The 14,470-nt window shown below is 40.5% G+C and overlaps 1 protein-coding gene across 1 annotated transcript; it reads left to right on the top strand.

Annotated features, from left to right (window-relative positions):
• Window positions 1-1,083: 1,083 nt before the first annotated feature.
• Window positions 1,084-13,073, top strand: NAE1 (NEDD8 activating enzyme E1 subunit 1). The gene is made up of 20 exons (XM_017736552.1): window positions 1,084-1,167; window positions 1,675-1,876; window positions 1,967-2,027; window positions 2,849-2,879; window positions 3,173-3,244; window positions 3,578-3,657; window positions 4,193-4,302; window positions 4,637-4,746; window positions 5,336-5,398; window positions 5,644-5,707; window positions 6,761-6,852; window positions 8,117-8,176; window positions 8,264-8,397; window positions 8,545-8,620; window positions 8,866-8,905; window positions 9,878-9,964; window positions 10,981-11,073; window positions 11,494-11,608; window positions 11,684-11,733; window positions 12,749-13,073. Exons 1-20 carry the CDS (start codon window positions 1,084-1,086, stop codon window positions 12,856-12,858), a joined length of 1,734 nt encoding a protein of 577 aa, XP_017592041.1. The 3' UTR covers window positions 12,859-13,073.
• The last annotated feature ends 1,397 nt before the right edge of the window (window positions 13,074-14,470 follow it).

The raw sequence follows: 14,470 nt of genomic DNA, 5'->3' as shown, positions 1-14,470 counted from the left end.
TATTAAGGGGAGCATATTAAAAAAAAAAAAAAAGTATATATTCATACATAATTTTATATATATAAAGGGGAATAGAGATACGTAGGCATATATATAGCTACTTAAGTACTTATATATGTTTTTATGTAGCATATAAATTATTTGTACAATGTTTGTTATATAAGTATATAATGTGTAAGTATATAAATCTGTATATTCTGTATATTTATATTATGTATGTCTATCTGTACCTCTCTGACTCTGTATATATGTAAATATATAAAGGGGGGTGTGCCAAAAAGATGGAACCAGGCTCTGCTCCGGGGCCCAGCAATGGCCCCAGAGCCACGGGCAGGGCCTGAGCCCAGGGAGCTCCCCCTGCACAGGAGGCAGAACTTCTGCCCTGGGCAGGGCCCAGCCCTGAGCAGATTGGCCAGAGAGGCTGTGCAGTCTCCTCCCTGGGGATATTGCAGAGCCCCATGGACACACTGCTGTGCCCTGTGCTCTGGGATGGCCCTGCTGGAGCAGGGGGGTGGCACCAGAGGAGCCCCTGGGGGCCCCTCCTGCCTCACCCATCCTGGGGTTCTGTGAAAGGGCAGAAGAGATCCAAGTTACCAGAGAAGGATAACGGCACTGGAGTCAGGGGTGTCTGTCTGCAGTGTGGCTGTTTAGTTTTCACGTGGATACGTGTGAGTGAAGGGCTCAGCAGTGGTGATACCACTGTGCTGTTCCCTCCTGTGCTGTGCCCTCCATAGGTGTGTGCAGCTCAGAAGTGCAGAGTCCTGAGCTCCTCAGTACAGGAAAGACAAGGAGCTGCTGGAGAGGGTCCTGCAGAGGGCACAGAGAGGATTTGGGGTCTGGAGCATCTCTGGTGAGGAGAGACTGGGAGTTGGACCTGGTTAGCCCAGAGAAGAGAAGACTGAGAGGGATCTCATCAATGCATGGATATATCTCAAAAGTGGGTGTCAGAGGATGGTGCCAGACTCTTTTGGGTGGTGCCCAGCAGCAGGACAAGGAGCAATGGCCATAAACTAAAACACAAGAAGTTTCGCCTCAACATGAGGAAGAACTTGTTTTCCTGGAGGGGGCAGAGCCCTGGAGCAGATGCTCACCTGGGGAGGGTGTGGAGTCTCCCTCTCGGGGACATTCCAAACCTACCTGGACACATACCTGTGTCACCTGCTCCAGGTGAGCCTGCCTGGGGCAGAGGGGCTGGACTGGGTGACCTCCAGAGGTCCCTTCCAACCCTAAAAATTCTCTGAGTTACCACCCCAGTGAAATTAGTATGATGTGTGACACGGGACTGTCCTGGCCTGATTTCAGCCTCAGTGCTGTTTTCTAGGGGTCTGAAATACCAGACTCAGCAAGACTGATTCCTGCCTCCTGTACATTTCAGTGTCTTGTATAAGAAATTTTTAAAAAAATATATATGTAGTTCTATTATCTATAATAAAAGTTAGGAAGAACAGAGCATTCAGCATTAGGACAAAATTTGGGCAAGGATTATTTTAACCCATGGAATTTTTAAAAAGTTAAAGTATGTTGCAAGAGGAAGAGGTGTGTGTCCATGCATGTGGTGTAATGCCAGGGAGACTGGGTTGCTCTTTGGAAAGTCTCAGTTTTCACAGTAAGTTTCCTTAATGATGCCTATTTTGGTTAGTGCTGTTTAGGCCCTCAGCAGTGAATGGACAGTAGCACGCCAGCCCTCCGTTTGTTGTTGTTGTTTGTTTATACTGGCTTTGCAATCTGAAGTTAAATAACTTCGTTGTGTTTTGGTTTCCCTCCCAATACAGGCTGTGGGGTGACCATGGCCAAGAAGCATTGGAATCTGCCCATGTTTGTGTAATAAATGCAACAGCAACAGGAACTGAAATACTCAAAAACTTGGTGCTGCCAGGTCAGTAGATATTTCTTCTGTTTCTTCTTTGTGATGTATCTGATAACTTGATGATGCCAAGTTATTTATAGGAGGTTTTTCCCCCCAAAGGTATTGGTTCGTTTACAATTGTCGATGGGAATCAAGTCTCTGGAGAAGATGTTGGAAATAAGTAGGTTTTTTACTGATTTCTGTTGCAAACTGCCAAGTAACAGAGTTTCATAGGTAGTTCTATCTCTATGTTTGCTAAGAAGTCTTGTAAAACTCTTTTAAAAGCCTCTCTGTGTTTCTCCAAGTCTTCTGTGAGTGACAGCATGCACAGTCATTTTGATATTAGCTGCTAAATTATTGTACTTGCTGGGTTTAAACCTTACAGGTCTATTTGCTTCACACATCAAGTTTATAAGGACAATGCTCTACTCAATATAAAAATACTTCACATTAACTTGTTTGCTGTAGTCTCGAGCTATGACAGTGCAAGCCTTGCATGTGTTTCAGTGTAGCTCAATGTATTTTCCCTGATTTTGGTGATGAAGATGACTTAATTTTCGTTAGTCATTGTGCAAGTGTGACTGCTAGACATTTATTAGCTTTTGTAGCTTTGAAAGGCTCTGTGCAGCAGAGGAAAGGATAGAAAAGCTGTTTGCAAATCCTGTAAAAATGATTTTCTTACTAATTCTTGATCAAGTTCTGTTGTGGTGTACATAGATACCTACAGGGGTTGTGTGAGGGGGAAGGATATTCCATTATGTGAGGAAATCAGTGCTAGTGGGTCTTTAATTAGCCTGGTGAGAAAGAACCTGCAGCATGATCCTGTCTTCTAGAGGAGTTTGGCATGTCTTATATTTCAGATTTATGGCTTGGGCATTGAAAAGCTTTCTTAAGAAAAGCTGAGGAAAATACAACAGTGGTGGAAAAAGCAGCTTTAAGGGGCAGTGTGGTTTGTTGTGTATGAGAGTCAGCACATGTAATTCTCTCTTGTCTCCTTTTCAGTTTCTTTCTACAAAAAAGCCATATTGGTCAGGTAAGGAGATAATAAATGTCAGTTTACATGTATTGAAAGTGGAAATGTTGAGTATTTAAACGTGGTATTATGAATAATGCCGAAACCATGTGTGTATGGGATGCATTTTTGCTTCAGATGAGCAAGGCTTGGAGTAAGGAGCCTTAGCTTATGATGAGCTTTGTTTTGGGGTGTTTCCTGGGGTTGTTTGCTTGGTTTGGCATTGCTGGCTTGTGGATGTACATTGTTAGCTTGTACTATGTAGTACTGATACACTGTATAAACTACGTTTCATTTTGATTGCTCTGAAACAGAATCGTGCCCAGAGTGCCACGGAGCTCTTGCAGGAATTGAATAGTGATGTTTCTGGAAACTTTGTTGAAGAGGTTTGTCTTCTTAAATGAGTTCTACGTCCGCGTTACATGGTGTGATAAAAATGGGAAATAACAGCTCTGTGTTGCTTTGCAATGTTGCAGTTTAAATAGATTTCAGGATAAAACAGCATTTGAGGAAGATGATCTGAAGTTACATCATTTTTATGTATTGCAAACAAAAAAAACATTTTATATATTTCAAACATTATTTTGTAACTTCATCTTAATTTTATAACTTTCACTTAACACTTTATGTTCAACAGACTTGTTCTCACTTCTGTGAGTACTTCTGTACTCAGAAATTTTCACTGCTCCCTGACATACATTTTTTTTTCTCCTATTTAGAGTCCAGAAAAGCTTTTAGACAGTGACCCTTCCTTTTTTAATCGGTTTAACTTAGTGGTTGCAACACAGCTACCAGAAAGGTAAGAAGTACCTCAGGTTGTTTGTTTTCATTCAGTTGAAAAAGCAGGTATATATATATATGTATATATATATATATATACACATATACACACACACACACACATATAGACACAGGCACTTTCTTGCAGAAGAACTTAAACAGAACAGAATTTTGTCATTGTGAAGGAAAGTTACAGCCAGTGATGGCATTTTCTAGAGACCTTTTTGTACCTCTGATTGGAACTGCCTCTGCTGGAAGTTAGGATTGTGCAACACATGGATCTAATTCTTTTTTTCTCTCTTTCACAACTCCTTGAAGCTTTTTGTTTGATATGTGGAGCATTTGGGAGGATGGAATGAGACATAAGTAAAATGATGGATGAACATTTTTCCAACTCACTGTAAATTCCTATATGAAATTAATCACCTTATGTACTTAGGATCATGATGATATTAGAGAAGTTTTCTGAGAGATCTCTTTCCCAAGTATAGGAGTTGAATTCATAGTTAACTGTCTTCTTCTGTATATCTGAAAAAAGAATGTTTTCCTTGCAGTACGTTGCTGCGCCTGGCTGAAGTTCTCTGGAATTCCAACATTCCTCTGCTGGTCTGCAGGACTTATGGACTGGTTGGTTACATGAGAGTCGTTATTAAAGAGCATACAGGTTAGAGGGTTTTCTGAGATAAAGGCTTCTCTATAAGGTTTAATGCTTCAATAACTAATGTCACTTTGGGGTTTTTTGTTTCTCTTTTTTCATCTTGTGATATATTTAATATTTGTTAAGTCTTAAGTAGTTTGCATTCTTTGAGGAATGCATAGGGATTATGGACTGCAACAAATAATAAAATTTGGGGTTATCTTGGCATTATGGTTGACTTACACAGAACTTTTACTTTGAGAATCAAGCAGTGAAAGGAGCAGGTGATGCTGTATTGGTGTAGCTCTGTTTTGAAGGCCAGACATAAAGCTGAGAAATGCATTGTGACGTTTTTTCACAGTTGTTGAGTCTCACCCCGACAATATGTTAGAAGATCTGAGACTGGACAAACCATTTCCAGAACTGACAGAACACGTTCAGGATTATGACTTGGATCATATGGACAAAAAGGTTGGTGTGTGGTTTGCACTGTGTTCCCCAGGACAGATGCAGACACAGCACAGGGATGCTGTGAAAATGCCTCCTGGCAGATGACTCTGGTGCCAAGTCTCATCTGAACAGAGGCAACTCTAGAATCAGTCACGAGGAACTATTTTTGCCTCTGCCCCAAATGTTCCAGTCTATTTAAATCTCAGGCAGGTGGGGTCTTGGGAAATAAGCAGTATTCTTGGACAGCTTGATCTTTTGTTAAATTGAATACCCCCTCACACCCTCTTTTTGAATTTGGTTTTTAATTTTTATGGTTACCTACTGCTGCAGAGCTTTGTACTGTGGGTGTTTGTGCATAGGATATGTTCCACTCCAGAAAAATATTGGAGAACTTGACTCACCCTTTGTAAAATAAAGTAATAATAATTTGATAATTTCTTTTCTAGTAGTTAAAGAATGTTAGAGCTGAATCAAAATCTGGAACATGTCCTGTGTCTTTAGAATAGTGGAAGGGATGTTTGGAGTTTACATTGAAAATAAGTTTTTAATTCGTTTCCTATTTTTTATCTTTTCTCGACCTGACAAAGATTTCTCTGCTGTTCAATTACAGGACCACAGCCACACTCCATGGATTGTGATTGTAGCGAAGTATCTCACAAAATGGTTCAATGAGGTATGCTGCAAAACTGTATTATTATTTTTATTGGTCTGTCTTTTCTAAACTAGTTAATTATTTTGGCAGTGTGGAACATAGAACAAGGTGGAATCATAAAAGATTACTAATTAAAATACAAGTGTATTGAAATACAAGTGAATGTGTGAGCAATGACAGACTCCTGGAGTTCAGCAGTCTGAACACAGTGAGATTAGTACTAGGTATTTTAAAGACAAAAATCTCTTTGTGTTTTTTAAATTTAGAAAAGTGAGCAGTTGCCTAAGAGTTACAAAGAGAAAGAAGCCTTCAAAGAACTGATTCGGCAAGGTAATCCATGTCCCAGGAGTCCCTTATTCCTACTGGCAGAAACAGATACAAGGTGGTATCTGAAAAGTAATCACAGGTTCTCTCGGGTTTAATTTAGGAGAGATCTGCTGGTATATACTGTATTATTCTTCTGCTAAATGATTGTTTTGTACAGGTAGATCTTAAGATGCCAGACATGCTTACAAATGTGTGTCAGCAGTATTTCATCCTTTGGGTGGGAGGAAAGGCCTTAAGAGAAAATGCTGTTCAAAATGTGATAAGGAGGAAAGCAAGTGGCTTTTGGCACTGGAATTGTTATTAACTGCAAATATTTGGTGTGTCCATTGACCCACCAGACACTTGGTAATCATTCATCTCTGAATGAGCAGGTTGTGTAGCACTGAGTGCACTGTAACCAGTGTGTGAATGACCTCATTTGTACAGGTGTTTCAGTCCAATACCTTCTGAGGGTGCTAAAATTCATGTGGCATTTTTAAGATGTATAAATACATTGTCTTAAATGATTGTAGAAAAACACCATTAACTGAATTTTTGGTGTTCCCTCACTTAAAAGGTGGCCTGTGTGCAAATTTGGAGTGCTTCTGTCACCCTTATCCCCAGGCTGTAATAGGGAACTGATCTGTAGTAATTACCCTTGGTAAATCAGATTTTTAGTGGAGGCCCTTTCTTGGCCTGGCTTGCTCTGTGGATGCGTAAGTGTTTGCCAAATTTGATCAAAAAAACTCAGGAAAACATGAATGGCATGGGAAGGAGAGTTGAATTGTTAATTTAGTGCTTATGAAAATTGATTATCTCTTTCTCACACAAATAAACTGGTGTTTTTGTGCTAAGTAACTTCTGCTTAACATCACAGGAAAATGAATCATATGCAGAATTTAAATGAGGTTAGCTTTATAATTACATCTGGTCTTTTTTCTTGTGATTTATTTTTCATTTTCTTGCTGGTAGCTGTTATGCCATGAATATGTCCAAAGCCAGTCTGCTTTGTTGGTAAGACATAAATGATGAGATGTAATTCAAACAGTTGTGCATTTTAATTTTTTTTTCAATAAGGTATCTTAAAGAATGAAAATGGGACCCCAGAAGATGAGGAAAACTTTGAAGAAGCTATAAAAAATGTGAACACAGCATTAAATCCTACAGAGGTAAAATAAACATTTCTGTGATAAAATTAAAGCAATTTCAACTGCCTCATTTTCTCAGAACATATTATACAGTTTTAGGACAAAAATTTCATTTATAACATTTGTATTTACCTAAAACAGGATTAGTACAATGTTTAGAACTGAAATTGTGTAGTTAAATAGACCTAGGCTAGCTGGCACTGTAGCTTATGAAAAGTCTCTTACTCCCTTGCTCTTGCAAGAAAGCTGCATTTCCCTCCTGCAGACTTGAATTCAAGTCTAGAATGAGTCAGCAACCAGAGTGCATCAGCAATGAATTCTTGTCTCAGACTTCTAGAGTTCAGTCTGTAAAAAACTCTGTGAAGTGCTGGGTACAATTGTAAGGATTTAGCAGTGAGTGGTGTGGCTGATGCTGATTTAAATATGCTGCTGGGGGAGAGACTGAGAGCATTTACTGAAATTGTGCTGTATTGAAGCTAGGGGCTGTAGTAGTTATTCTCTGTGGAAATGAAGGGCTGCAAGGGACTCCTGATACTATAAATTCACTTCTTTCCTTTTGAAGAAACTTACTACAATATTCCCTTCATAAACTGGTCAAGCTTAAAAGCATTAGAAGGGATGTTTTGTTTTTTAGATAATCCTGACCTAGTAACTCGTGGTTTAAAATTGAGCTCTGATTTCCTTCGTTTCTCATCTGGGGTAAACTGCAGAGGCTACACGGGGCAAAAGCACATTCTGTGATTCTTCCTAGATTATGTTCTGTTGTTTTGAACTGTGCTGATCCTTGCTTGGACAGTCATGTTAAGGCTCCCAAGAAAGCAGCAGGTAAAACTTAGTGCTGTCATCCAAGCCACTACCAGACATGGCCCAAGATATTAATATTCATTTGAGTTCATGTGCCAGACTGACCTGCAGCAGTTAAGGAGTCAAAACACTGACTTTTGTAGCCCCATTCCCCTTCCCTGGCCTTTTTGCTGCTCTGCCCCAGCAGGCAGAGTGGGAAGTTGGGACAGTTGCTGCTGTAGTTTTTTTCAATCTTCTCTATCAAAGATAGAAATCAGGTGAGATTTTGTTTGTAACACTGATCATGCTCAGAAGCATTGCCTTGCTCTTGGGCAGGGCTGCTATTAGAAATGTGTCTGAGAAGCACTGACTGTAGGATTCAGAGGGGATTTGGTATGAAACTGAGGTCACTTGGAGTTGGCTCACCTATTTAATGAGTGTTGAGATAATTCAAGAAATCAAGAGTCAACAAATTACAAACCCAATTTATTTATTTTCATAGATTCCAAGAGGCATCGAAGAGCTTTTTAATGATGATTGCTGCCTAAAACTCACAGAGCAGGTATGAGTAGTTAAGGGTAAGACTTAAAAGTAGAAAAAGCATTGTAAATAACATCTGTGTACATGGCTGTCTCTTGTGCATTTGTAGTCATCTTCCTTCTGGATTTTGGTTCGAGCTTTAAAGGAATTTGTGGCAAATGAAGGACAAGGAAGCTTGCCTGTCCGGGGCACCATTCCTGATATGACAGCAGACTCCAGTAAATTCATCAAATTGCAAAATGTGTAAGTAGACAACTCCTTGAGAGAGCTCACTTCTATTCATGTGGCTTGTATTTTGTCTTTATAATGTAAAGCAAAAAAAAAAAGACAGCCTTCACTGTGGAGTTGATGGTTTTCTGCTGTAATTTTTTACTTCTTTATTATTACCAGATACCGTGAAAAAGCAAAGAAGGATATTGCTGCTGTGGGGAACCATGCTGCTAAATTGTTACAGTCCCTGGGCAAGGTGAGTGCAAACCTATGGCCATTCTTCTCATGGAACGAAGTATCTGTGAAGTATCTACTTTATTTATCACTTTTGGTTTGATCATATAAAAGTCAAATGCATACAGGGATATACTATTTACAATTTAAGACACTTCTTTTTGTACATTGTTTACTTGTTATTTCACAATAAACATGTTAATATATCCAAAACCAGGAATTTTCTGGCCATTGTGTATACTGAAATGAGTATGTTCTCTCTCCTAGGCACCTGAGTCTATTTCAGAGAGAGAATTGAAATTGTTCTGTGAGTATGCTTGGATTCTCTTCTGGGTTTAGGCAAATGATCAAATAATCAAAAACTTTTGAATGATCATGTAGTTATGAAGCAGTAAGTCAATATTTGAACTTTTCAAGTAAGTGCTAAGTGGTTTGCATCCCTCATTTTCAGGAGAAGTAGCAGATGTTCAGCATCTCTCAGGAGTGAGTCTGTAAAGGTTGGCTTTAAAATGATGTATTTTTTCACTCCAAACAGCAAGCATCAGCTGCCCTCTGCTTTCTGTGATGAGTACCTGAGCACTCTTGCCCATGCTGGGGTACTGGTTTCAGAGTGTAGGCTCTGTAGACTTGAGGTAGTCTGAAAAGCTGTAACCCAGCTGATGGCACTTCAGGCTGTGTCTGTTGTGGATGTGTACAGCTGTCCAGCAGCAGCCTGGCTGAGGCTCCTCACAGCTGTAAACTCCCCTGTAAGCACAGAGCCAGAGCATGCTGCCCTGCATTGGTAAAACATTTGGGAACCTCCCAGTTGCTCCTTTTTCAGTGCTGGGTTGTAGCTGCACCCTGGGTTGGTTCATAGCAATGATACTCGAGAATAACCTTTTCCAGCTCATGGCTGTGCTATTAAAATATTAATTGAGGACATTGTGAGGCAGTGTTAGATGTAGTGGAAGATGGAAAGAACCGTGTTGGTTTGCAGCAGGGAAGAGGGAAACATGGTGGCTGTGACTGATGAATTGCTGTGGTGTAGCTGTTACATTAACATGACAGATACGTGGAGATTCCACATGAGCACAAAGTATTTCCGTGAAGCTCTCCTGACCATAGACCTAAGCGTAGTTATACAGATTTTTATTACTGCAAGCTAAGAAGAAACAGGAAGGTGTTCAATAAAATCCTGTTAAGTTGCAGCCTTGCCCATGTCACAGAGCAGCGAGGCAGGCAGCCAGGGCTGTGGTGAGTGGTGCCACTGACTGGCTCTCTCCTTGTGCCCTGTGCCCAGGCAGCAACGCCGCCTTCCTGCGCGTGGTGCGCTGCAGGTCCCTGGCTGAGGAGTGCAGCCTGAGCTCTTTCAGCAAGGATGCAATCAGTAAGTACTGCTGCTTGGCACAAACTTCACTGCACTTCCACCTTGAAATGGTTTGGGGAGGAAAAAGGACTCTGTAAGCTACATGTTCTACTGTGTTGCGCAGTTTTATCATTTGGCATCAACTACAAGTATGGAGTTTTTAAATCTAGAATGTTGAATTCAATTTGATTTTGAAATTTCAAAAATGACCTTACTGATTGATGCACGTTTCAGCTTTTTTTTTTTTCTCGTGGATTTTACTTGTAGTAGTCTATAAATAAAACACTGTTTTCTTCAAACTTCTCTTTTCTGTACCTCAGTTATTTCTGACAGAGCTGAAAAGGTGCTTTAACCTGACAAAATGAAAATAATTATCTTGACCCCTTTCAGCTTATCTCTTTAGTATGTGAACTAGCAAACGGGTTACTTAATATTGCTTTTGGTTTTTATATTGCCTTTTTTTTTTTGAGCCTGCATAAGTAAAAAAGCTGGAAATACTTTTTTATTGAAGCTTGTTGAAGTTAAGCTTATACAAGTCCTCTGAATGTTTTGGACAAAATATATATTTTGTGTATACATGCATCTTGTAATATTTATAATTTCAGTGAAAGCTCCTTAAATTAGTTAGCAATGGGCAGGGGGATGTAAGTAGTTAGTATTTACAAAGACTACTGAGCTGTGTGGTAAGGGATTTAAGACCTGTTTTGTAATTACAGTCATTACAGTTAAATACTTAAAGCATGTGTTTCAAATCCCGAAATTATAACTAAGGAATACCCCATTTAAATTAAAGCAGCTGCCAGAATTGAAATGTGGGTTTCTTCACTGAATAGTTTATATTAAATACATATAACAAGGTCATAAACTTTGGAGGCAAAATTGTGTATCTGACAGTTGTTTGATTAAGATTCTGTCACAGGTTGTATTCATTAAAGTTTCTTTCTACTGCAGATTTCACAGTTTGTTTTCAGGGAATTCAAAACCTTTCTTTTTCCATTTCATCTGCACCAGCTAACCAGTTCTCTTGCTGTTTTCAGTTTCCCATATGGACAACCCAGACAGTGAAATAGTGCTGTACTTGATGCTGAGGGCTGTCAATAGGTTTTACAAGCAGCATGGTAGATACCCAGGTATGCCAACACCAGTTACTTCACATCATCAAAGGAAATACTAAGATCCAATAGTTACTGTAGTACAAGTTACAAACTATGAATACAACATCAGTTGTGGTTTTGTTTCCATACTAATACAACTTTAGGAATGTGAAAATTAAAATGAGAATTTTTTCTCTTTGGGAACTTAAGGAATTTATCTGAATTAGTACCACTGAAATAGGTTGTGTGGATTATGAATCAGTTCAGCTATGCAGTAATTTGTCTATCATGAGTAGCATCAACAGAATATTCAATTATTATTATTCTAGTATTAATAACACATTAATAAGCTTAGAAACTTTTTAGGAAAACAAAATATTCAGACTGCCATTTAAACCCATTAGCTTTGACTGTGGTGTTACAGTTGTGTGATGAAACAGTTGATTTATTTTGCAGGTGTCTACAACTACCAGGTAGAAGATGATATTGGAAAACTAAAATCATGCCTTACTGGTTTCCTCCAAGAACATGGGCTGTCTGTAGTGGTGAAAGATGACTATGTGCATGAGTTGTAAGTGTTGCATTTGAAGTGTGGCTTTGTTGGTAAGGCTGCCTGGCAGTTTCTGACCGTTCCTTTCCCGTGCAGTTGTCGCTATGGAGCTGCTGAGCCTCACGCTGTTGCTGCCTTCATGGGAGGTAAGGGTGCCACTGCCTTTCCCAGGGCCACACCAACAACAGCCTGCTGAGGCACAACCTCTGCTGGCTTAATTACTTTGGACTGTCAGAGCAAAGGCTGCAATCACAGGCTGCAGTCAAAGATGGGATTAGGGCAGAATCCTCCCCTTCATTCTCCAGATGTGTGTGTATATATAGAGTGAACGGGCAGAGCAAGGGTGTAAAAGCAGTAAAAGCAGCCAAATAAACTTCAAACACAATCTCAGTACCTCAATTCCTCAAGCTTAAAAATGTGTTTAAAAGTGAAATGCTTGAAAGAGGCTTATTTTTTTTAAAAAGAAAGTGGTAATTATAGTAGTATTAAAGTTGATGCAGAACACATCTTTTAACACAGAACACTTATGTTAAAGATCTATGAAATATAAATAGCCTTGGTTTCTTACCTTCATTCAACCTGCAGGTATGCTTTAATGGATGCTCAAAATGGATATATCAGTTAACTTACCTTCTTTATTTGGCTTCATGCAGTGCTGAAGATAATTATGTATTATATACTCTGTATGTAGGAATTTTTTTCTGATTAAGCAAAATTTGGTCTGTATCATTCTTTAGAAAAATACATAAAGGTAACTTCTGAAGAAATTACAGAATGTTTCCTATTACAGGAAAACTCAAAGGGATCACAGTGAAGTGACCCTTCAGTTTATTTTGCAGTTGAGGTTTACATGTTTTTTTTTTTAATTTAACTTCTCAGTTTAGAGAGGTCAGAACTTGTATGGGCCTGTCTGCTCACACATTTTTGCTCTGTGTGTATGTACCTGGAGAGAAAGAGTATGCAAAGCTAACATTTGAAGTAGCAGCTTTGTGATCTTCTTTTATACCGGGAAGTACTGAAAGGATTTTTGCCTCCTAGGAGATTTATCAGATTTATCACAAAACCAATTCCAGTGTAGGGACTTCTAGATAAATAACATTATTTTACTGTTGTTTGAATATTACCTGCTAACTGCCTTCTGGTTTTTATTCTCTTTTACAGGAGCTGCTGCACAGGAAGTTATCAAAGTCATTACAGGGCAGTTTGTAATTTTTAATAACACCTTTATTTACAGTGGAATGTCACAGACTTCAGCAACTTTCCAGCTGTAGGACAAGCTCTTGCATTTGATGCCTCCAGGCACTGCTGCTGCTGTATTTACAGTTTTTACAGTATTTACAGTTCTGTAAATACTGTGGTGTTCTGCCACTGACTGGACTGTTCTGTTCTGTATTACTTGCAAATTAAAGTTCCTTTATTTGTAATTATCTTCTTCTTGTTGTTGTTGTTTCCTAAGGACAAATAAAATCATACCATATCCTGGCAATATTTTAAATCTAGAATTTTCTGATTCACCTCTGGAAGAAAAAGGCAGTAGCTGCTTTTGGCAAGGTAGGTTGCATTTGCAAATTGGTGTACCTCATTTGCAGCAGAACTGAGGTGGTTTTTGTAAAAGCTGCTCATCAGCTTGAGTGGGAAGAAGGTGCAAAAGGGTGAGAGGCTGATGGAGCTCTGATGGTCTGAGGATCCAATGGTGTGAAGAGCTGGAAGGTGAAATACCTTTTATGGAGTTCAGGGTCATTAGGGAAACGGAGTGTGTGCCTGAAAGCTTGGTTCTGCCAGCTGTATTCACCTAGTAAAAGGTTTTTTTCCTGCACCTCTGTGTGTAGCCAATGCCAAGGGATGGCAGCTCTTTCTGTTGTGGGGGCATTGCAGCCTCCAGCTGCAGAGTATGCAAACCGAGCTGCACTGAATTGTGTTCTCCAGGGCTCTGTAAGATGGAGGCAAAAGGCAAAAATTATTCAAGAACATCGTGCGCTCTGAGGGACAGATACAATTATTGGAGACATTAGGAGATGTATGTCTGGTTCAGATAGGGAAAACAATTCCTTGTGTTGGTGAGACTGATGACTGACTGGAGTAGAGTGGCTGGAAAATGGCCCAGTGGAAAAGGATCTGGGGGTGCTGGTTGGCAGCCAGCTGAACATGAGCCAGTGTGTGCCCAGGTGGTCAAGAGGGCCAGTGGCATTCTGGCTTGTACCAGAAATAGTGTGGCCAGCAGGACCAGGGCAGTGATTGTCCCTCTGTGCTGGGCACTGGTGAGCACATCTTGAGTGCTGCGTCCAGCTCTGGGCCCCTCGTGAAAAAGGACATTGAGGGGCTGGAGCGTGTCCAGAGAAGGGCAACAAGGCTTATGAAGGCTTGGGAAAGCGTCCCATGAGGAGTAGCTGAGCAAGCTGGGTTTGTTCAGTCTGGAAGAGGCTTGGGAGGGGCATCGCGCTCTCCAACTCCCTGACAGGAGCGTGCAGTGCAGTGAGGCCGGTCTCTTCGGCCGTGCCTGCAGTAAGAACCAGAGGAAACGGCCTCAAGTTGAAAGATGAAATTCAGATTAGATTTTTTCACTGTTCAGGTGTTCAGGCCTGGGAATTGGTTGGCCAGGGAGGTGGTGGAGTCGCCATCCCTCGAGGTTTTTAAGAGGCCTCTGGATCTGACACTGGGAAATAGTTTAGTGGTTTAGGGTTTGCAATGGTAGTGCTGGGCTGACGGTTGAACTGGTGTGAAAGATTTCTTCCATCCCTGACGATTCTACAATTCCAATTGCTTCCCGCCTGGCTGAGGGGAAGGCTCAGGGTTGTCCCAAGTCCGAGGGCGGCCGCGCCCTGAGGCGCTCGAGCGGCGCTGCGGCGGCTCCTGAGGGGCCAGGCCGGGCACTGCCCTCCGCCC

Source organism: Corvus brachyrhynchos, unplaced genomic scaffold (genome assembly GCF_000691975.1).
Source record: "Corvus brachyrhynchos isolate BGI_N302 unplaced genomic scaffold, ASM69197v1 scaffold66, whole genome shotgun sequence".
Classification (NCBI taxonomy): Eukaryota; Metazoa; Chordata; class Aves; order Passeriformes; family Corvidae; genus Corvus; species Corvus brachyrhynchos.
The sequence above is the reverse complement of the archived record's forward strand: the minus strand, read 5'-3'. Positions and strand labels throughout refer to the sequence as shown.